We start from the raw sequence: 23,688 nt of genomic DNA on the forward strand, positions 1-23,688 counted from the left end.
TACATTTTAATTACTTCATTTTATACAGTATTCCATTATTCAGATTCAATATTGTGTATAGAAAAAATATTTCACTCCTTAAGTAACTGTTGGAAAAATGGAGACAGAGATTGTTACTTATGATCAGCTAAATTCTCATCTATTGTTCTTTCCATTAAGCCAAATTAGCTGTCCTCCGTTAGCTGACTAGTGAAAAGCAGAAACACCAGAGTTTAAGGCCATTTAGGAACGATTATGTTCCCTCAGCCCTGGGTTTCTAGGAGGATTTCCGAAAGCTGTTGTTACCTGTTAACAAAAATTGGAGGGAGATTTTACAGTGGTAAAACCTGGGAGGTGGCAATTATAACTAAGTGATTAACATTGACATCACTGGTATGAGATATATCAACATCGTGTACACCCAAGATGATGCCCTGAGAAGGGCACAAGATCACTTCAGTGGTATTTATGCCCCAAATACATAACCTGAATGTGATGATGAGACTAATCTGACACAAATCTAAACTGAGTGACCTTCTACAAAATGACTGCTCAGTGCTCTTCAGAACTGTCACTGTCATGAAAGACAAAGGAAGGCAGGACTGCTACAGATGCAAGGAGACTAAGGAGACCCAGTAATTCAATTAATTGCTTTGTTAATTAATTAATTCGTTAAACACAGTGTAGGATCCTGAGTAAGGTCTTGGACCAGACAAAGGACAATAATGGAAAAACTTATTACATTTCTGTAAGATTAATTGATTAGTTGTTAGTATTTTATTGGTGTTAATAGCTTGGGTTTGATCATTGTAATTTGGTTATGTAAGAAGTTAACAGGGGAAGCCAGGGGAAGGGTATACAGGAACTTTGTACTATTTTTGCAACTCTTCTATACATCTAAAATTATTTCAAAATAAAAAGTTGAAAGATTGAGAGAGGGGAAGATGAATTCAACTCTATATTCTTGCATTGAAAAAAATACCAAGCTTGAGAGTGACATCAATCATTTTAATTGACCAATACGGTCACTTTAACCCTTATAGTGTGTGTATGTGTGTGTGTGTGTGTGTGTGTGTGTGTGTAATGTGGGGCCCCTTTCAGTGTGTGCAAGAGTCACTAGCTGTGGACGGCACTTGGAATAGAAAGGAAATATTTGGAGTGATATACAGCAGTCATTCATTCAACACACATGCTGAGTGTAGTATTTTAGGTGCTAAAAACACAGCAACAAGCATAACAATAGATCCCTGGCATCTTGGAGTTTCCAGTCTTAATTAAGAAGATAAAACCAGAACTTTATTTTTGGGTTTTGTTTGTTTTGTTTTTGCAAAAAAGCAGAAGATAGACTTCTCAGTATGATAAGGCTGTGGAGGCATGGAGGCTTGTGTCAAAAAAGAAATTTGTTACAAAAATTGAAGAAGGTATTCAAGTTGGTAAGGTTTTGGTGTGTTAGCATGGTCTTCATGCATAACTGCGGACCATTAATCCACGCTTGTGAACAGGAAAAGGACAGGAGAAGGCAGAGAGGAGAAAGTCAGGAGAAAGTAGTAAGGGGGACAGATCAAAACAGAAAGGCAGACAAGAGAAAAGTTAGAGTCAGTTAATAATACGACTTAGGCCATACAGCGAACTACAAATAAAGCAAAAACGGGGGCGGGATGGGGATGAAGGACTCCGCTCAGCTAAGTACGATTTCAAAAGGTGTGGGTGAAGAAGGTGGAGAAACAGCTTGGGGATAGGAGACACGCAAAAAGAAAACATCAAATTGGGAACTACTGCGATGGGGAATGGAACGTGGACACTGAGGACGGAAGTATACTAGTCACCTCCAAGTGGGAAGGGAAAGCGTCCGGGCGGTGCCGGGCTGCAGCGTGTGCGCCCAGGGTGCGGCCCGCCGGGCCGATCCCGCGGGGCTGGGGAACCGGGGCGCCTGGGCCGGAGCTGGGTGGCGGAAGGAAGGTTGCGGGGCATGGGGGGAGGTGTGCACTGTTTGGTGATGTCATTGCAAGTCAGTGAGCGGTGAAATTTAACACCGGCCGGATTTGCTTGGCTGCTCTTCTTCCAGGCTAAGCAGTCGGCAGCAGTCAGCGCCGGGCGCCTGCAGTTGCCACCGGCCCCCTCGCACCGACTTGATTTCCGAAGTGGGTGTGTGTGCTTGCTGGACAAACGTTCGGGCGCGGGCTGTTTCCAAGGACTTCCTCCCCCTCTTCATCTCCTTCCCTCCCCCCACTCCTTTCTCCTCCCAAGCCCAAATCAGAGGACTCCACGGAGTCACAGAGTCGCCTTTGAACCGCAAGTGAACTCGAGGGCTGCGCTGGCCGCCGAGCTCCCGCTGCCGCCGGCGCCCGGTGCCGCCCCGTGAGGTCCACCTCCTCCCCGCCCTCCCAGGGGAGCACTACCCTAGGCTCGTCCCTAACCGAGCCAGGGCGCTAGGAAGCCTATCTGCCCTTCCCTTCGGGTGCTATTTCCTACCCCTCTACCCCCCTTCCTTTTTTTTTTTTTCTTGTGGCAAAGGTGGAACATGGTTTTCATGTGAGTTTTTCCCCCTTTTTCATGGACAGTACCTGCACCCTTAGCAGTTTCGAGTTGGCTTCTGTTTTCCGTTAGCGCTTTGCTGCACGGACAAATGCATACAAATGCATTTAGAAGCCCACAGGACAAGGCGTGGAAAAGTCTCCCCCACGACAAAAACGTAAGTAGCCCACCCGGCCGGGCAGGGGTTAGACCAACCCTTCTCTCCACCCCCCTGGATCCGCTGAGCCGGTTGGAGATCTGTGGTTCGTCTCCTTGGCACTTTTTGGCGTTGGGAGCGGGCGAGCAGCCGTGGCATCTTCCCGTTGTCTTCTCAATTTGTAGAATACTGTGCTTGAAAGGAAGTTTCGTGCCAGCTGGTCTCAGACGGTTTATGCTACAGCGATCCTGTGGCTCGGGAGGAAAGGCTAGCTGGCCTGAGGCCCGCCGTCCTCGAGCTGGGCTCCGGTACTCGCCGCCCTCGCGCCCTCCTCCCCTTCTCCTCCCCAGGGCCCCAGCTGAGGTCCTACTTCCCCGCGGTGCTCCTCAGGGCGTCCAGCCTGGCTATTGCTGCGACCCCAGAGGTTCCCCGGGCTCCGTGCGCGCAGCCTGGACCTCTGGGCACAGGCACTGGGCAGGGCTGCCCGGTGGTGTGTGAGTGGCGGGCGCGGGGGGCGGGGGGCGTTGGGGAGCTGCTGTACCCACGGGCTCAGAGGCAATCGCCTCTTGTGAGAAGGCCACAAACGTGCTGCCCATCCAGAGCGGAGGCTGCGCCCTGATCACTGTCAGTGGGGAAGTGGCGTTCGCAGCAGGGCACTAGCGGCTGGTGGCGGGGGGACAGAGCGCGGGGGCGGGGCTGCCCCTCCTGGGGAGTGTTTGGGCGGGCCCTACCGGGCACCCCACCTCCCTTCTCGGCGCTGCATCTGCTCCCACCTCCTCACCGGGAAAAGGGCATGGATGGGGGTGCGCGGCCTTGACTGGCTGCCCTGGTCCCACTGGAAGAGGTCCGTGGGTTACCCAAGTTTGCTTTTGGCTCTGGGAACGAGAGGGGCGAACACGGCTGTCGTGGTTTTCTGCAGAGTCTGCCCCTCAGGAGAGTGGGTGGGAGGAGGGCCGGGGCCAGAGCTGACCGCGTCCGCTGGGGGCGGGCGGAGGCGGGGTGCGGAGAAAGACCGCCCTGCGGCAGTGTTTGTATGAACATGTGCTTCCCAGCCGCGTGCCGCCCAGCCGGGCTGGCTTCGCGCGCGCTTTCTCCTCCGGCCCTTGGGAGCCTCTCCGGCCCGCTCCACAGCTGCCCAGGACGCGCCTCCCCGCGCGCGGCCTCCGGATGACACAGTGGGGAAGAAGGCTCCCAGCCTCGGCAACCCTGTGAGGCGGCGCAGTGTAGGGGCCGGGGAGATCCGGTGCCGGAAGAGGTCAAGCTCTACCTGCTGCCTTCCCAGAGCGGCTCACGCAGGTCGCACGGGTGTCCCAGGGAGGAGGTTTCCCGCCACTTTTCTTGACAAACGTCCCTCCGTGTGGACCGGCCTGGAGAACGTGACGGGAGGCGCCGCCGATTCTGTGGGACCGGGTGCACCTTCCCGCTGATCCCGGACTGGTGCCAAGAGGCTCCAGCCCCGGCGGGTCCGGAGACACCGGAGAGGCTGGGAGAGGCCCTCCTCCTCCTGTGGCGCCGCAGCCGCCGCGTGCTGCCCTCCCTGCAGCTCCCGCCATGAGGGCTCCTTCTGTCTGCCACTGCGCGAGGCCCACGTCTGACCGACATTCCCCTTGGTGCTTGTGACCAGCCTCGCGGATTAAAGCAGATCTTTTGCTCCTGCCCTCTGTCTCGTCTGGTTTACACTTCCCTTCCAGACGCTCCCAGAAAAGGCCTGCATAAATTCTTGGGCAGTTTGGGGTTTGTAAATTGGGTCCAGATGATTGGGGGGAGGGAAGCAGGGAAACCGAACAGAGTGGATTACACCGGAGGAACTTCTGAGGAAAATTATACTACGTGGAGTGGGAAAAGCAACGTGCGGAGAGACGTCGGGATAGGTAGCGGGTCCTGGGTGAAGGCGCTGGTCGTCCCTGACCTCTTAGAGGGTCTGTGGGTCAGGGGGCTTGCAGACCTTGGGTAACTCATAATATCCAATTTGTTTCCTTACAGGAGCTAGTGGGGATGGGCTGCAGAGAACTAGGGTAATGTGTAATTACGTCAGATTACAGAACTCACAGCTCCAGCCACACACGTGCAGACTAAGAGGTAGTCAATGATTGGGCTGAGAAAATTGTTTCTAGAAAAAAACCCGATTTTCATAAAGAATCTGGAGTTCTCTAGTTTGAAAAAATGCCACAAACCCTTGGATGGGGGGAGGGACTTGGGAGAAGCAGCTGATTAGTTGATGATAACGTCAAGCCACTGAAGTTCCTAATGAAATCCCTGAGGTTTTAATTTTCTCTCATCCTTTCGTGGTGGCGTTTTGTAAGAGAAGGAACAGCTTTTTAAAATCACAGTTCTGATTAGTCACCCACAAACATTTACAGTTTTAAAACTGGATCCTTAAAGATACTTTCTTTCATGGGACTGCTTTTGTACGAGTTGCCTAATGTGAATTTGTGGAATTAATAAAAGGTAACTGAAACCCAAAGTCAGTATTACATACATGGATTTAACATACTACCGGAAAGGCTCCTGGACAGGCTATTATGGCAATTAAAGTGTTTCTATAACATTAAAAAAATGTTTTGGATATAAAGATCCATTTCTTAGCTGGCATGAAATTCTATTTTTTTAAGTTGCTTAGTTATCTTTCTGTTCAAACAAATGTTTAAAACAAACTGATGTCTCAGGGAGAGGAAATGTAATTTATGGAAAGTAAGTTTGAGTGTTGTTTAGACATTCTGCTTGGTAATTTGTGAAGTTGCAGAAGGAAAATAAATTTTATTATGGGCATTAGAATAGCTGTGCTAGTTTCCTTGCCATGCCTTGCAACTGTGATTTATTTTAGAATTTATAACTCAGAGTGAGAAGTGGAGACTGTTGCATTTTCATTCTCATAAAAGGCTAACATTCTGCCATTCATTTACTCATCATTCATTCTCTTATTTATTCAAGAAATGTTTACTGAGCTCCAACTATATGTACCCAGAGTGGTTCTAGGCAATAGGGACACAATGATTGAGCAAGACAGAGACACAGTTGCTACCCTCCCAATATGCACAGTCTAATAGAGGAAATAGTATGTTAAAACAACCAAGTATAATAAAATGTGTTGAGGGTATATGCAGGAAGGACATCTAGCAGTCCTGGGTGGGTAGGTATGGTAAGGAAGGATGATAGTGGAAGGAAAAGCTAACCAAAGGAAATGAAATCTTGACTTGATACCTAAGTGGAAGGGACATGGCGTTTTCCAGACAGAGGGAACAGTAAAAGGCTCAGAGGTGAGACAGCACAGTGCATTTGAGGGCCTAAAAGAAATGAAGTTGGTTGGAGCACACAGTCCAGGGAAGCAGTGACTGGAGCTAGAGCCGGAGAGAGAAACAGAGACCAGATCCTGAAAGGCTTTTAAACCATGCTACTTTCTTAGCTAAACAAGTGGAGGTTAGAGAGACTTGACTTTTCTTGATCTTGGGATCAGTGTGCAGGTAGAAGATGCTAGAGAAGTAATATATTTGTTGAAATTCAAGACCACCTGTTAGTTTCAAAAATCTTTATTTAACACTAGGAATTGCTATGCTAGGTAACAATCACAATCTCTGTGGTATTCACTATGACAGACTAGTTTAGGTGTATTTTCCTTCCATCCCACTAACTAGATTCTAGGTACTTTGACTATTCGAAGTCCGTAAGCATTTATCTTTCTTGTACTCATGAATTGCTTGAATGATTAGAATTAACCAAAAGCTCTATAGATTGAATATCCCTTACCTGAAATGCTTGGGACCAAAAGTGTTTCAGATTTGGGAATAATCGCATATACATAATGAGATATCTTGGGGAGGAGACCCAAGTCTAAACATGAAATTCATTTATATTTCATATACACCTTATACTCATAGCCTGGAGGTAATTTTATACAATATTTTTAGTAATTTGTGTATGAAACAAGGCTTTTGCTGTGACTCATCACATGAGGTCAGGTGTGGAATTTTCTACTTGTGGCATCATGTCAGCACTCAAAAATTTCAGATTTTGGAGGAGTTAGGTTTGGATTTTCAGATTAGGCATATTCATCCTGTAGTATGTTTCACACTGGATTAGTTATACAGAGTACCTACTAAGTTGAATTGATAGTCTGAAAAATTCATTGTATATAAGTTAGTAACAATACTACATTGCTCCCTGAATCATCCAACTTTATCCCCACTGCTGTGATGAGAACTTTTTTCAGTTATTTGGGGAACAAAGAGCACAAATTTTACTATTTCTGGTCTTAGCAGCTAGTAAAGAGCAAAATCTGTAAAGCTGTCATGACTTTGAGAAGGTTTTGGCATGTAAACATAACGTGGTGGAAATCATTGAAACTATTGATGTATATCACATGTGTGTGTTTCTCAGATTAGTTCACCCTTTTTAATTGGTTTAAAAGAAAACTACCAACTCATAAAAAAAAGATTCCTAGTCACAAGATTTCACAAGTCCTTCTTACTATTGTAAACTGCATCTATGTAGGAATGAGCTGCAGTAGCCTGAAGACATATAATACCTAACTTAAGAGTCTCATGGGTACCCCAAATGAAAAGATCCTTGGGATTCCCACAAAGTAACTTGGACCCTTCAGATAAAGAGAAAGTTGAATAGCTCTGAGAATCATCTAGAGAAGATGCCTGGGATGGATATTAGTCCCGTAAATGTTCAGAGTATGGTCTCTGGATATTTATTTTCTGCCTTATCCACTTTAGGCCTTTACCCTCATGTGTCCGGTTATATTTGTACTGTGCTTGATGTTAACCTGACAATGTGGCTAGTCAGCCAGACTCATGTAATGTGTTTCATATTTTGTTAGATATCAATATCATGGGCTATATTTTTTGGATCTTTATTAAATGTTTGTTATCATATTGTTGACTTCTTTTAGATCTGGTCTGATTTTGTTAAATGTCTGGGTATATGTACTTCTGTAACTTTTTATTAGTGTCACACAGTCCAGACATACACAACAGTAAATGAAAACAAACATGTTTTGAATATTTGAAAAATATTCATATTTAATATATTTTTGTTGGAGTAAATTAAATATATGAACAAATTAACAAGCTTAGTAGACTATTTTCAGTTATTTAATTAATATAGAATTTGGCCCAACTGTAGGAAGACCTTTCCAGATTTGTAGTTTAATAACATATTTATTAAAATATGTTATTAAATATTTTCATATATGATTTATATAACGTCTTGCTAAATAATTTGATTTTTGTCTTTTAATGCCAGTATACTAATAGGATCTCATCATACACATAAATTGTAGGATTTTAAATTTGGAATGTAAAATATACAAATATAAAATTAATATTTTTTTAATTTAAATGTTTTATTTGTTTTCAATTTTTTTTATTTCAGCATATTACAGGGGTACAAATGTTTAGGTTATATATATTGCATTTGCCCCACCCAAGTCAGAGCTTCAAGTGTGTCCATCCCCCAGACGGTGCGCACCACACCCATTAGGTGTGTAGATACCCATCCTCACCTCCCTCCTCCCATCTTCCCGACACCCAATGAATATTACTATATGTGCACATAAGTTAATACGTGATCAGTTAATACCAATTTGATGGTGAGTACATGTGGTGCTTGGTTATGTCATCACATGATAGATGAACCAGATAAGACCCAGAAAAGGACAAAGAACAGCTGCTGCCCTTGAGGACTCTACCATCTACTGCTAATGTAGAAACTTGATATTTTTTCTTTGTTATGGAAATGTTAGTAAATGGAATATTATAGGGGAAAGAACTCCAAAGAAACAAACAAGCTCAGCACAACAGACATTCTCCCCCAAAAGCTTGTATTCATTAAATATCTATTTACACAACAATGGAGTTTTGGTCTTTATCAAAATGACTGTCGATGAAACTTGATCTCTTCTCTGTGTTCCCACTTCAGAGATTAAAAAAAAAAAAGGAGTTAAAATAAAAAAGGTTGGGGTGGGGAGAAGATGCCTTCCATATATCCTACCACGGCAGATTTTGAAAAATTCTATTCCTCGTCTTTCTCCATTTGGACACCTAACTAAAGGTACCCTTATTTTATTTCACTTTTCTCAAGTGCTAAAAGAATCAGGTCCATAGGGAAGGATTGAATTCCTCAGTCTTTGGGAGATGGTATTGTTGTTTCCTTCCTTTTTAAAAATATGAATTAAGTGTTGATTTCATGTAAGATATGGGTACACGAGAGATAAAGGCAAAGACTTGCTGCTTGCTCAGATATTTACTTCCTAATTAATCACAAAAGGTAGAGCATATAAGGTCTATAATAAAGTTACAATTAAAGCATCAAGAATACAGAGATGAGGGAAAGATCCATTACTTTTTAGGAATGATGGAAAACTTCATGGAGCAAGTATTGTTTTAATTAGGACTTGAATATACTTAAGAATAACAGGTGGAGACTGGGAGGGTATTTCAGACATATACAAAGTCTGTCCAGGGAGTAGAGAATAACTTGGTATGACTGAGCTTTGGAGATAGCCGTTGTAGTGGGATCTAAAAATATTGCTAAAAAAGGAAGTTGAAGCTGAATAATATGGGGTTTGAATGCTTTGTGAGGAACTTGACTTTTCCTTCTTCCTTAGCTGGCTATTGGTTTTGGGAGGTATCATAGAAAAGGAGAAAGACAATCTCTGTTTCAGTCATTAATCTCTATCTCTCCATTAGTCATCAGCTTTAGTACGTAGGTACACTTACATAAAATATGGCTCAATTGATTTGTCATAATCCTCTAGGATCACTTGGCTAACAGATAACGTTTGACGTGTTCAGGTTTTCCTGTCTCATGTCAGGAATGGACTTGTTAACATGTCTAGAAAGAACTTTATTTTTCTCCCCTGAGATCACTGGAGAAATCTATGAGTTTGCTGAATTGCTAAGTGAATAGTGATGTTGTTGTACTACTCATTAATTAGCTTTTTTCTGAATGCAAAAGTGCCTATTAGGTTGTTTCTAAGCATCTAAGTGAGCCTGATTATCTTGGGCAGGTGAGACGTGCTTCTATTCACATTCTACTTTCTGCTAAGACACCATGATTCGATGCACTATCCTTCAGTGACTGTAATCCTAAGCAATTTTCTAGTCTCAGTGATAGATATTCTGTCAGTTATGTATTGAAATATAAACTTGCAAGAAAAATAGCCTCCTTACTCAAGCTCTAGATCACATTTCAATCCACTCTGGAGAGCACAGAAATAATTTTAATCTCACACAATGGTCCACAGCCTTGATTGAACATCAGAATTACTGGCTAGTGTTTAAAAATTCCTGTACCATGGACACATTAAAATCAAAATCTCTCTGGGATAGGGGGCAGTATCCAATTATTAGTAGTTTTTAAAACTCTACAGGTGATTGCAGTGTGCAGCCAACGTGAAAAAAGATCCAAAAGAGGTGGGCCTTGTATCATCACTTGAGTATCATCTGTTTTAGAGCTGTGGTCCTCAGAATGTGGTCCTCAGAGCAGCAGCGGCAGGATCACCTGGGGATGTGGGATAAATGCATATTTTTGAGCTCCACCCCAGACTACCTAGTCAGAAACTCTGAGGGTGAGGTCCAGCGGTTTTTAACCAGTCCTCTAGGCGATTCTGACCACACTAAATGTTGAAAACCACTGGCCCTAGTGCAGTAGAAAAGGATTTAAAAATTTGTATTAGAATCATTTAGTTAAAATGTATACATCCTGGGGATCCACCCCACATTTTCGAGTCATCATCTCTGTGGCAGGGCCTGGAATCCACATTTTTCACAAGCACCTCAGGTGATTCTTTGGCAAACTAACATTTGGGAACCATTGATCTAAATGGATGATACCATATATGGGAATGTCTTATAGACTTCATTAAAATATGTGGTTCTGCTATTTGTCCATATCAGTTGAAATTTCTGAAATGATTCAATTGATTAGTTTGTAGAGTTAGTGACAGTTGTTAAGTATTCTATCAAAACCTTGTCTTATAAGAGCTATGCTCTGGACTGAGTATGAGCATAGAATGTACATTTTTCACTTGCTAACAAATGGTAAATACCATTTTAATACAAATGAAATTTGTGTTTCACTAAAAATAGTATAATTTTATATTGCTGGCTTAAACTTTGTAAAAAGATTATCTTTCCTACATTAAGATGATCCTTATACTAGTTGACAAAGGTAAAAACATCTTATAAGTAATAAATAGAAAATGTACCTATTACTGCTATTATACCAGGAACTTGATAAAAAGAATAAATGATTTCCAGGAAGCTCTGTAATCACTGCTTGCAGAACTGCATTTTACAGATATGTCATTTGAAGAGTCCCTGGAATAGAATCAAAAACAGAATCAGGGTCTATATTAACAGGAATTAGGTAATGAATTACTATTTTCAGCTTGCTCATAATCTCTTTTTAAAATTATTTCTATAATTTTCCTTTGGGAGTTAGATACAGCCAATTATGAAGAATGTTCAACAAACTCTATCAAAAATTTATGCTTTATCTAAGCATAAAACATTTTTGTTTAGATAGCTAATAGCTAATCAATATGGATGAACACTTTTATTTGTAGACATTGGGTATTATAATTACTAATCAAAATGTGCAATGTTGATATCTATAGGTCATTACTATTTGCAACACCAAAGAATTATGAACCTAGTACAAGTGATTTAAATATGATCAAATAGCTTTCACATATAAACATTCACATAAATAAATATCTATTAATAGTTCCATTAATTTATAAACTATATACTTAAGTGACTATAATTTGTGGAAATTTCTATTGATATTATTTTATATGAAATTGCATATACAGTAATTTGACATATATAATAATATCACCTATACTAGTTCACATTTATTTAGTGCTTCCTTTGTGCCAGGTACTGTTTTGTGTGCTTTACATGAAATTTTTTAGTTAATCTTCAAAAAACCTTACGAGATAAGTTTAACATACGAGAAACTAAGGCATGAGTGATTAAAAAGTGCTCAAGTCACACAGTACGTGGCAACACTAGGACTTTAATCCAGAGCCTTTGCTGTTAATCACTATGAATATTAAAATACCATGCTAATTAAAATAATAGTTTAATTCTTAATCTTGCAATAGACTTCATTTTGGATTTTATATGGTTGTAAATGTCCAACTAATAAGTTTTTCCCAAATGCTTTTTTCTTTTCTCAGGAAACCATTTCTTCATTTTATTGTGCTATGTGTGGTTGGGCTTGCCGTTCAGGCACAAGAACAAGGTAAGAAAATTACGTGGTTACTTATTTGCTTGTATACAAATTCTGCTTCCAGACAGCAGAAGTCCATGATTTTTAAGTCATCATAACCTTAAATTTAATGCTGAACAATAAAAAACAATTCCACCCAGTACAATAAGAATGTAAGGGTAAAGAAACCAATTTTGGGGGGAAATATGACCTTTAAGAAATTACTAAGATCTTCCATCTGTGAAATTGCTTACATTTTTAAGCAAACTCTCTATAAAAGGGAAGTTTTGTACAGTAAAAAGGCTTTGCTTGTGACTTCATTTTAAGTGGGAGTCCTTGGGGGTGGCAAACTGTGACTGAATTACCTTTGCACTTCTTGAAACAACACAAGCATATAATAAATGTTCCATCTGGATTTGCATCATTAGGAAACAAAATAAAATTTGCATACTAGTGGGCTTGGGATTTTATTTAATTTAAATAGAGAGGTTTAGAAAATAGTTTAGTGTTTTGTTTTTGGCTGTTAGCTACTTGCTCTGGTAGTATGGCACTAAGAGTTTAAGGAGTCTGTGTACCTCCTACCTCATTCATTAAGCAACATTTTAAAAGTATCTTCCATTCTCCATGTAATATCCTAATTACCAATGATTGAAATGTGAATAAGATAATGTCTCTAGCTTCAAAGTGAAAAAAGTGTCTTTGTCACAGGAAAAAATAATACCAAAGTCAAAGAGAAAAATCCTGGAACCAGGCTGGACCTACAGACAGTATCATTGTGGCCCCAATTTTTTTTTCTCCTCTGCCTTATATGTAGCAGAGCTGCACTGGGCTGCCAAATTGTTCAGTCTGACAGAACCAACTTCTCAATTCAATGATCAATTCAGTGAGCCACTTGTTTGGTTAGTAGACAAAATAACAGTGAGGAAAAGACAAGTAGACAAATTATGAATGAAATATGTGCAGAGCAGAGAGGGGACACAAAGGAAAGGGTGGTTCTCTGTCTGATTGACCAAATTGACAAGAAGATATAGGTAAGTATTCTTTCAAATATCATATCGTTGAATTAAAATATTTTTTGGAAGACATAGTCTAATTCTCTTTTATGGAGAAATGATTAAATTAGGCCATATGTCACATGTAACTTCACTAAGTACTATTCTTGACCAAGTGATTTCTGTTATTGCATTTTACTTTAGCCATGAAGAGAAGAGAAACAATATCTTTAATTTGTTGTTATTATTACAGTTACTGTTTCTGAGAACTTCTTATGTACCAGTTGCTGTGCTAGTAGAGTATATATTTTCTTTACCATTGCCTCATCACAGGGCTTTTATAATTATGCCCATGATATTATAGAAGTGCTGAAACTAAGATTAAGGAGAATAGATAACCACTTCCAGGGTTACAACCTAATGAATGGAAGAACCAAGATTTGAACTTAGGCATTTTGAATGCAAAATCTACAAATTCCTTAAAATTAAGCCTCTTTGAGCCATAGAAAAGATAAGAAAGAAAAGAATAGCAATTATTAATTAAATATATATTTTGTGTCATGTTCTTTGCTGGTACTTTACATGTATTATTCTAATCCTCATAATGAACCTGCAGAGTAGGTATTATAGATGAAGAAACTGAGGCTCAAAGAAGTGGCTTGCCCAGGCTCATACAGCCAAGACTTGAATCTAGACCTGTCCATCTCTGAAGACAAAACTCTTTCCCCTTCACATCCCCTTGCTTCATAATTGCCAACCACTATCATTATGAGTTTTATAATTTACCAAGTGTATGATCATCAAAATACCAGAAATCCATGCGAAGAAAGACATAGAGAAAGAAAATTAAATATTTATGAACAGATTTTTTAAAAATCTAGAGCCAATGAAAGGTAGAAATGTAAGTAAGTGAAAGAAACAATGTCTTTCCTTCAATCTTAAAATTTACAGAATATAAAATGTGTTCTTTTATTTCAGGGCAAACATAACTTTCCGTCTTCTTATAAGCATAAAATTTTATTGCCAGTTCTGAACAAAAGAAAAATCCTTTAGAAAACCTCTTGGACATTAGAAAATTGGATATTTTTTGAGCACAGAAAAGAAATGGAAATAGTATATTATCAGAAACTTAGAAACATTTTTTTCCTAAAATAAATTTTTTATTAAATTGGCATGATGCAATATGCAGCATCTAATAAGAAGATTAGGAAAACATTATCAGAAACATTGTGCTTTTACAATGATCACAGGTATTATTTACAACCTTAATATTGCTGAATATGTCTATTTGTGCTAGAGATAATCACAAGTTAGACTTCCCAAATAAATATTTATGTGCTTATGAGATTTTTCAACACTTAAAAAAGTATGAAATAATACAAGTACTGTACATAGTTTAAAGGTCAAATTGTACTACGATATATAGCAAAACATATAGCAAAAAGCAGAAACCCTTGCCCCTACCCACTCCTGAGATTCTCAGCCCAAACTCTTTTAGCACCTTCTGTTGGTTTTAACCTCCATATTTATTAATACTATAATATGCTTAAATATTGTATTGACTTCCTACTCTTGATGATGAGGATTTAACATTTTTATACTATTCTATCCCCTTCTTCCTCTCTTTCTATCTTCTCAATGTTGTTTTATCAACTATTTGACTAAATTAATATTCATAATTTACTTTATTATGACCATGTGCATATTTTTACCTCCGAGCCATGTACATTTATATTTCTTTCCTGTAAATGTTACATGAGTGCCTCCTTTTTTTGTTTTATATTCTATGTCACTATCAATAAATCTTCTCAGATACTCCCAAAGAATTCTAAAACTTCTTTGAAAAATATTTTCCCCAAAAACACACCAAAGTACTCCAACAATTTGATTTTTTTCTTGGAGATATTCCTTTTAGATGCTAAAATTCTTCTGCTTTACTGTAGACTGGTAGTTCTCTAAGCATCCTATAGAGTTGATGTTTCTCATTTCTGTTAGATCTAATTTATTGGAACTTATATTTCCTTTTTCATCATCTATTTCCATATTTGGATGGAGCATATCCTCCAGTTGCATCCTGAGAATAAGTACTTACGTGGTACATTTTTGCAACATTGCATTTGCAAGAATGTGTTTATTTCACCCTTATACTTATAGGTAGTTTAGGTGAGTATAGAATTTTAGGCTGTAAATTTTTTTCTCTCAGAATTTGAAATGGTTTCATGTTTTGTCTTTTTTCATCTGGCTTCCAGAGGTTGCTGTTAAATCTGATGTTATAGTAATTCTTAATCCTTTATATGTGACCGTTTAATTTTCTCTTTAAGCCCTTAAAATCTGATGTTTATCTCTGATGTTTTGGAATTTCACAATAATCTGCCTTGGTACAGGTCTTTTTTCAATTCATTGTGCTAGGCACTCAGTAGGCCTTTTCAATGTGGAAACTTATCCTTCTATTTCCAGGAATTTTCCTGTGTTGTTTCTTTCTTTCTGATATGTTTATTTCTTCTTTCTGCAATTTCTCTTATGTGTTGAATCTTCAGTATTGAGCTCGTTATTTTCTTAATTTTAGATCCTATTTTCCATCTTTGGTTTGTGTTCTATTTTATATGAGATTTTCATCAGCTACTTTTCCAAACATTTTGTTTTAATTTTTTTATTTCTGTTTTATTTCAATTTTTAACAAGCTTTCTCACTCAGATTATTCCTTTTTCTAAAAAAATAAAAAATAAAAGCATCCTATTCTTATATCTTTGATGTAGTAAACTCTTATCTTTGTAAGGATAAGAATGATAATTTTTTTCAACTCTTCTTCTGCTCCCTGCATTGTTTTTGTTTCTTCCAAATTTTTTGTTTGTTTTGGTGTGTCTGTTATGTTGGAGAAGTTCTTTATAAGTCTGCAGTACCTCTGCTATCATTTAAAAGTAAGACACTAAAAAGAGGCTTGGACACTGTTTGCATGGGTAGGCTTGTCAACTGAGATGTTTCACATAGAGGGTGATTAAGTACGAACCTGGCTGACTATCTTGTTGGACTACAAATGTCTGAGGCTTCAGTTTCTTTAGAGAAGAATCCTCCTCCAATGTCTTACTTGTAGAATATAATCCTAGTTGCCTCTGTTATCAGAGTTAAGTGATAGAAAGAGGTTCTTGGGCGGGGGGTAGGAGTCTCATAATTTAGTATGGAGATTTTGGCTGAATCCCTTGTTCTCAATATGGTGCTTCCCTTTCATTTTCCTTTATGATTGATTCAATCTTTCTACATAATTAACCTTTAAACTCCCTGGGCCTAACAGCCTTTTATATAAACTTTCAAATCCCCACCCCTCACGTTCATTCACCCCCCCCCATTTGAAGCCTCATGCTTCACTTCTGAATTCAGTGATTTAGTGCCTTCATTCTTGAGCCTTTTCAGGGTTTTGTGATATGAATTGGCCTGCTTGTCATTAGCATTTGCCTCTGCAAGCCCTTACTGTTCAGTTTTTTCATCTCTGCTAATTCCTTTCATGTGCTTTTCATTTTTAAAATATGTGTTGATATCTTTTGTCTGCTGTTCTCTCTCCTGATTCACTTTGTCCATGTAATTTTAAAACATGTTTCCTTATTCTCATTGTAGGTAGATTTTAATACTGAGAAGAAATAAGCACCTATATGATTTGCCATGGATTCAGTTATTCCTTTAAATTTTAACACAGTTAAGAAAAAACATTTTATGTATCTTATTAATAGATACACATTTTATATCTGTTTTATATCCAAGTTTTAGGCATAATCTAATGAAGAAATGGTTCTATTTCAAGAAAAAAATGATTATGTAAGTCTGAATTTTCTAAGGATTTGACAGATGTAGATCTCTTTTCTTACCTGATATAGTATATTTTCTTTATTTGTATTGGTGGGCTGCCTGCCAGAGAGATATTGACATAGCTGCGGTACTTCTCCACAGTGACTTACACCATGCAAGATGTGTAACTAATTCTCAACATGTGCATCATTCTCAGGTTCATGATCCCTAGGTGTGAAAACCACATGTATAGAAATCTATGTGTAGCTCATCTCCAAGAAAAGTATTTCCTGTAGAAATTAATCCAAAATGTGTTTATTGTTAGCAGAGAAGCAGCTCATTCTAGCTGCAGTAACTCCAAGTATTTTCTGCGAAACCCTCTATGGGCACTTAGCCAAAAATTTTACACATAGCTTAGAGCTTCATTTCCCATTTTATAAATAAATTTGCATTTGTTTCTTTATACAGAAGAGATGTGTTATTTAAACTAAGAATACCACAAAGAAACCATTGCCGTTTTTAACATACCCAGTGTGACAGTGGTGCTTAAAGGTGTTCTGGAGCCAGAAGCCTGGGTTTATGTCCACATTACACCATTTTTAACTAAGTGACCTTGAGCAAGTTCCTTAAATACTCTGAGCTTCACTTCCAGCAACTCTAAAGTGAAGAAAATAATAATACTCACTACAAAAAGCTGTTGTACAGATAAAATGAGATAACACATATAAAGTGCTTAGCACAGTGCCTATTCCATAACAAGGATACATTTTAGTAGGGAAAAAAGGAACACTCCAGATCTTTTTTTCACCTATATCCTCATAATATTGAAAAAATAAAATAAAAGAGTTGATTTTAAACAATTTACTTTAGTTCTTTAACTCAGTGAACGAGAGCCAGGCAGCTGTATTTGAGTCTTGATTTTGGCATTGACTATTTGGCTGAGACTATACAAAACAATATAAAGTGGATATTGGGCAATTATCTAGTTAATTTAGTCAGTTTGGGTAAATTGGCAAGGAAAAGAGAAAAGTACGTTGAGGCCTATATAATCTTTTTTTGTTTACAATTTTGGTGATTTTAAACAATCATTTTATTTTTTCTTTCCTACAAACTGGAAAGAGTATAGCTTTGGGGACTTAACTGACCCAGACTATGAAAATTTAAAACAGTAAGCATTCATTAAAATTAAATGCTATATTATATTAATTTAGTTATTAATAGTTAAGAGTTAACACTCTCATTTTTTATATTCTATAAAGTGATATTATTCTTTAAGTTTTATCTAAAAATTAATAACTTTCTTTTAAATCCTACCAATCACTAAGAAATGTAAAAATCCCTACATTTTGAGGGGGCAAACATAATGCTACTCTTGTTCTTCCAATTTGTGACAGAATATTGTTGAACATTGACAGGTAAAATGGTTCTTTGGTTCTCTGTACTCGTAAAACAAGTATAACCATTGGCTCTCCCGTGTCTATTTCTTCAACCATATGCTCTACTCTCCCACAGAATCAAGTATATAGCCACTGAATTTAGAGTCAAAGACTTGGGTATGAGTCATAGTTTGATTATTTACTGAGACTCAGTTTCTCCTTTTTCCCTTCTTCCTTCCTCTATTTCTCCTCACTCCCATTTTCTCCCCCTCCCTGTCTCCTTCCTGCCCCAACTTTCTCTTATTCCAACTTGTGATAACAATATCAATGCTGCTTGCTATACAAGTTTGAAATGAAAGGCAAGTAAGTTTGGGTTGTCTGTGTTTATATCTATAGAGTTCAGCTTTGCAAGCTTAGAAGACAGGTTATATTAGTACTGAGAGAGGATCTATTTCTCATTAGTGTGTAACAAAACAACAACAAACAAAAATTGCACTGAAGTCTGAAAGAGGAGATAACACTTGAGCTGAGTCTTGTAGGATGAATAAAGCTTGGTATGGAGGGACACACTTAGCAGGACTGTGAAACAGATAAGCTTTGATATTGCAAGAAATTCAAGGAATAGGAAAAAATATAGTGAGTGGAAAATGGTGTAAAATGAGCAGATATACAAGTGGAGAAAAAAAATGATTACGGGTTAGTGTAAAGCTAGAGGGCAGTCCTCAAGACCACCCTTACTTCTGACATTAACTTCAAGTTTGGGGGTCCCTAAGACTACCCTCAGCCTTAATAATACTTTCGAAACACTCATAGAACTCACTAAAATGTTTTACACTCACAGTTATGATTTATTACAACAAAAGGATACAGATTAAAATCAGTACAAGGAGTGAACTAACAGTTTAGAACAAACAATAAATACAAATACCACGAATTAAAAATAGTTTAGTGAGTTTAAGGAATAAGAAAAGACTAGTTTGACTGAAGCAAAGTAAAGTGGGATGAAATGATAGCAGGTGAGATCAGAGAGTTAAGAAGGGAATAGATGACATAGGTTTCATATAGCATGTAAAACCATTGGAGAATTTTGGCCAGAAGAGTGGAATGATCCATTTTACACTATAAAAAGGTTATTCTGGCTGCTTGTGTGGTTATAGGGGTTATAGGGCTCTTCACTGAGAGAAACACTAAAGTAAGAAAAACAAGGTTTGGGAAAAATCTATTCAGTTAAAAGTGCTTTGGGGACATCTAATCTCTACTGGATAAATTCGAAAGACAATTGGAATATGCAAGCCCAGAAGAGAGGTTTGTGAGTCATCATGTGTGGTTGTTGAAGCCGTGGTTTTGGTGGAGTGATTAGGCCTGTTGTTTACAGTAAAAAGAGCAAAGCGTTGTCATGGTGACACCACCACTTATTCTACATTTAAGCAGCAAGAAGAGGAAGGAGACACAGTCAATTCTGCTGTCAGGTGACATGTGCATTCCTAAAAGTCATCCTGTTAAGAGATTGGCTCTAGAGGATTACCTGTGTTCAAATTAAGCCTCTGTACTTCCTAGTTGGGTGAGCTTGGGCAAATAATTTAACTTTTCTGTGACTTACTTTTCATAATTGTCAGATGGTGATAATAATAGCACCTACCTTCATAGGGTTATTGTGAGAATTACATGACTTAAAACATTAAAGTTCTTAGAATAGTGCTTGGTAGATAGAAAAGATTTAATAAATGCTGCTATAATTCTTATTCTCAAAAAGATGTAAAGCACCTAACATAGTATGTGGTTGATAATCAATATTCTTTAAATAATAACTGATTTCCCAAGTGATATGTACTGGATTGATTTTGTAGATAGGGCAACTTATGAAACAAGTAGTTTACCTCGGACAACTCAGTTACATCTTGTTTTATATGTTGATACCAAATATCTAAATTTAACCTCAAATTTGGTGATATCCTGGGCCAGGCTTAAATTAGATGTTAAAGAGTTTGTCCTCTGGTTGAAAAGCTTTCTTCCTCTTCTTTTTCTTCTTCTTGTTTTTTTGTCTTCTATTCTCCCCAACCCTTTTCATATGTGCCTTCTACCCCTAGGAGTTCTCTATTATCTCTTCTCTGAATATCTGCTCAAACATATTTGTTAAATGTATTTATACTCAGGTATGAAAGCTTAAAATCAGGATAACAATTTGATGATTTCACCTCAGGTACCAATTTTGGTGGCTACCTAGAAAGTATTCCCCACTGTGAGATTTCTGTGGGGGAAAATTAACCCCGCTATGATTAATCAGTAAGATTTGCCAAGGGAGGTGTGGGGTGGTGTGGGAAACACAATGGCAGCAAGGCAGTGTGGTGGAGCAGTCAGAGTGTAGACTTTGAAGTCCGACTGGGCTTAAATCCAACTCCACACATTCGTCAGCTATGTGATCTTGACCAAGTTATTTAATCTCTCTGTGCCTCAGATTCTTCATCTGTGAAATGGGCATAGACTAAGTATAAACATGAAACCATGAGATATTACCTTCCCATTTCTGTTCCTGTATATTATACAAAAGAAAAAAGTGAATGAGAATGAATAAACCTAAAAACTTCATTTTCAGCAAAACTAGGGGACTAATGTAATCTGCAACCCCCCAAAACATGCTGAGAAAAGTAGATGCAACATGGAGTAAAGTCAATAGTGGGGTTTGAAAAAGCAACAACAAAACCAAACTTTCTGGAGATGAGGAACACACCATGAAGTACTTATCCTTTAACCCTTATACTTTAGTGCTACAAGATCTGTTCTGCCACCCAAGGGACAGTATAAGAAAGAAGAACAGATAATAACTAAATGGATCATTGGGGCCAGATCTCAGAAGAGGCAAAAATCCACTTCATGAGGTGAAGGATTCATTCTGATGTGTGTACCAATGTGAGTGGATACAGAGGAAGGAGAGTGAGGGCCTGTACGTAGAGCTGGCTCTAGAAGTCCTCCTGGACTATGTTTGGTTCAGAGAAGGTGGGGCTATAGAAAGGAGCCATTTTAGAAGGAAATTCTAATAATGCTGAAGCAAGGCCTTTGGGTTTTGAGATTTAGAAGGCCTGGCCTTCTTTCTTCTTCTCTATAAATTGCTGGGCTGGCTCTATTTATCAGAAGAAAATGTAGGAACAAAGTAGAATGTAAATGCCATATAAACTAATAATGTAGGAATGGTACAACTACTAAAAAATAGGGGGAGAAGAGAGAAAAAATAAGGGAAGTAGATTAATTTTGCTGATCTCCTCATCTATAGAGGCTGGGAATTAAATATCATCCAAACTTGATAAATCAAATAAAATAAGTATAGAGACAGTTAACAATAAAAAGGTAAACATGAAGAAAGATACTCCTATTGACTAACATTACATGGTAAAGTCAAGCGCTAAAAGTGAGGAAAAGAAAACATTGTTCAAAGGAAAGAAGTAATAGATATGTCTAAAGAAAGGACTAGGGTAGTTGTATACATTTATAATTTTAAAGGTAACCCTTAGAATAAACATGCAAACCTTTCTAAATCTCACAAGAACTACACACAAAAACAAAGCAAACAAAACACATAGTGAAAGACTTTAAAAATTTAAAATTGTAAACCATAATATAAAATAATATGATAGAGTAAACAAACCATTGTATCAACAAATGTAAATAGATTTAATTTATAATCTATAATCAAAGAAAAAACTCAGATTGCATTACAAAACAAATATAACCCCTTCCTCTTTACCTAAAACACAGTGTTTCAAAATAGATGAAGACAAAGGCATAGGCAAAGGTATATCAGACAGGTGGAAACAAAAAGAAAGTGGGGGGAAGTGAGCGTAGTTTTACTACCATGCGAGGTAATGCCAAAAAAACAATAAACTAGACATAGAAGGTCTTTTTATAATTGTAAAAGTTATACTACTTAATAAATATATGAATTTTATGACTATTTATGCATAAAACCATGACATCAATATTCATAAAGCAAAGACCACAGGAGATAAAAGGCCAAGTAGACATACTAGTGGCCAGAGACTTTCTTTACCTCTCAGTCCATGACAGATTAATTATAATTATATAAAAATAAAAAAGAATATAGAGGATATAAAGAACATAAACAGTGAAGTACAACTAACTGGTATGTATTAAATTTTGTACCTGGAACACCTTTGCAAATGCTTATAAAATATGATTGAAAACTGACCACATATTAGAAAATACAGGTTAGACACCATTCTTTGATCACATGCTTTTAAGTGAAATTGTAATAACAAATCAGAAATCAAAAAGACCCTTATAATTGGAAGTTTAAAACATGTTTCTTAAACCATTTGGTGTCAAAAGGAAAATGCAAATAAAAATACTTTCCAAAAAACAACAAAAATGAAAATACCACATATTAAAATCTGTGGCATTCACTTAAAGCAGTACTCAGGAAAATTTATAGCTTAAATGCCTTCATTATCAAAAAGGAAAGGAAAAACAAAAAACTAAATACCTTCAGAAATTAGAAAAAGAATAAAATAAAACAGAAAATGGAAAGAGATAATTAATGAAGATAAATGCTGATATTAACTAATGACATAGATGTCACTAATCATCAGGGAAATGCAAATTAAAACCACAATGAGATATTTCCTTACCCCTGTTAGAATAGCTTTTATTGAAAAGTCCAAAAACAATAGGTGCTGCGATGGATGTAGAGAAAATGGAACACTTGTACACTGTTGGTGGGACTGCAAATTAATTCAACCTCTGTCGAAAATAGTACGGAGATTCCTCCAAGAACTAAAAGTAGACCTACCATTCGATCAGCCATTCCACTCCTGGGTATCTACTCAAAGGAAAAGAAGTCATTTTATCAAAAAAACAGCTGCACTCAAATGTTTATTGCAGGACAATTCACAATCACAAAGATGTGGAATCAACCCAAGTGCCCATCAATTCATGAGTGGATTAACAAATTGTGGTATATGTATACCATGGAGTACTACTCAGCCATATAAAAGGATGAATTAATGCCTTTTGCAACAATTTGGATGGAACTGGAGACCATTATCGTAAGTGAAGTATCACAAGAATGGAAAAACAAACACCACGTGTCCTTGCTATTAACCTGGAACTAACCAATGAGCACATATATGCATAGAGGAATATAAAATTTAGTGGCAATCAAGCAGGGGGAAGGGCGGAAGAGTGGAGGGGGAAAAAAACCTACCTAGTAGATACAATGAACAGTATTTGGATTATCAGCACACTTATAGCCATGACTCAAGGATTACAAAAGCGTTACATGTAACCAAAACATGTGTACCCCTTAATACTTTGAAATAAAAAAAAAGATATAAAAAACAAACAAAAATAGTAGAAAGGATAAAAAAATCCTTTTTTTTTGAAGTGATCAATAATGACACTGACTTAAGAACAAACAGAGCAAAATATTCAAAATTAGGAATCACAGAAATAGAAAAACAAAAAGAAGTGTAAGAGGATATTACATGAAGATCTCTGGATAATGCATTTAAAAGCCTGGAGGAAATTTATTATTTCGTAGGAAAATATAAATTTCTAAAATTGACTGAAGACGCAGTCAGAAAATTAGAATAAATTAATTAACCATAGAAGAGATTAGGAAAGTGAATAAAGAACTGTCAGTGAAAGAGCCAACACGGTA

General features: G+C 37.9%; 1 protein-coding gene across 1 annotated transcript in view; it reads left to right on the top strand.

The window, feature by feature from the left end:
- The first annotated feature begins 2,252 nt into the window (after positions 1-2,252).
- The window catches only part of COL24A1 (collagen, type XXIV, alpha 1), a 342,918-nt gene continuing 321,482 nt past the window's right edge, over positions 2,253-23,688 (top strand). The window contains exons 1-2 of the mRNA XM_012661028.1: positions 2,253-2,671; positions 11,841-11,905. Coding sequence (XP_012516482.1) covers positions 2,616-2,671; positions 11,841-11,905 — 121 coding nt within the window. The 5' untranslated portion in view covers positions 2,253-2,615. The remainder of the gene's footprint in view (positions 2,672-11,840; positions 11,906-23,688) is intronic.

This window comes from Propithecus coquereli, unplaced genomic scaffold, assembly GCF_000956105.1.
Source record: "Propithecus coquereli isolate 6110/MARCELLA unplaced genomic scaffold, Pcoq_1.0 Scaffold7, whole genome shotgun sequence".
In the NCBI taxonomy this organism is placed as follows: Eukaryota; Metazoa; Chordata; class Mammalia; order Primates; family Indriidae; genus Propithecus; species Propithecus coquereli.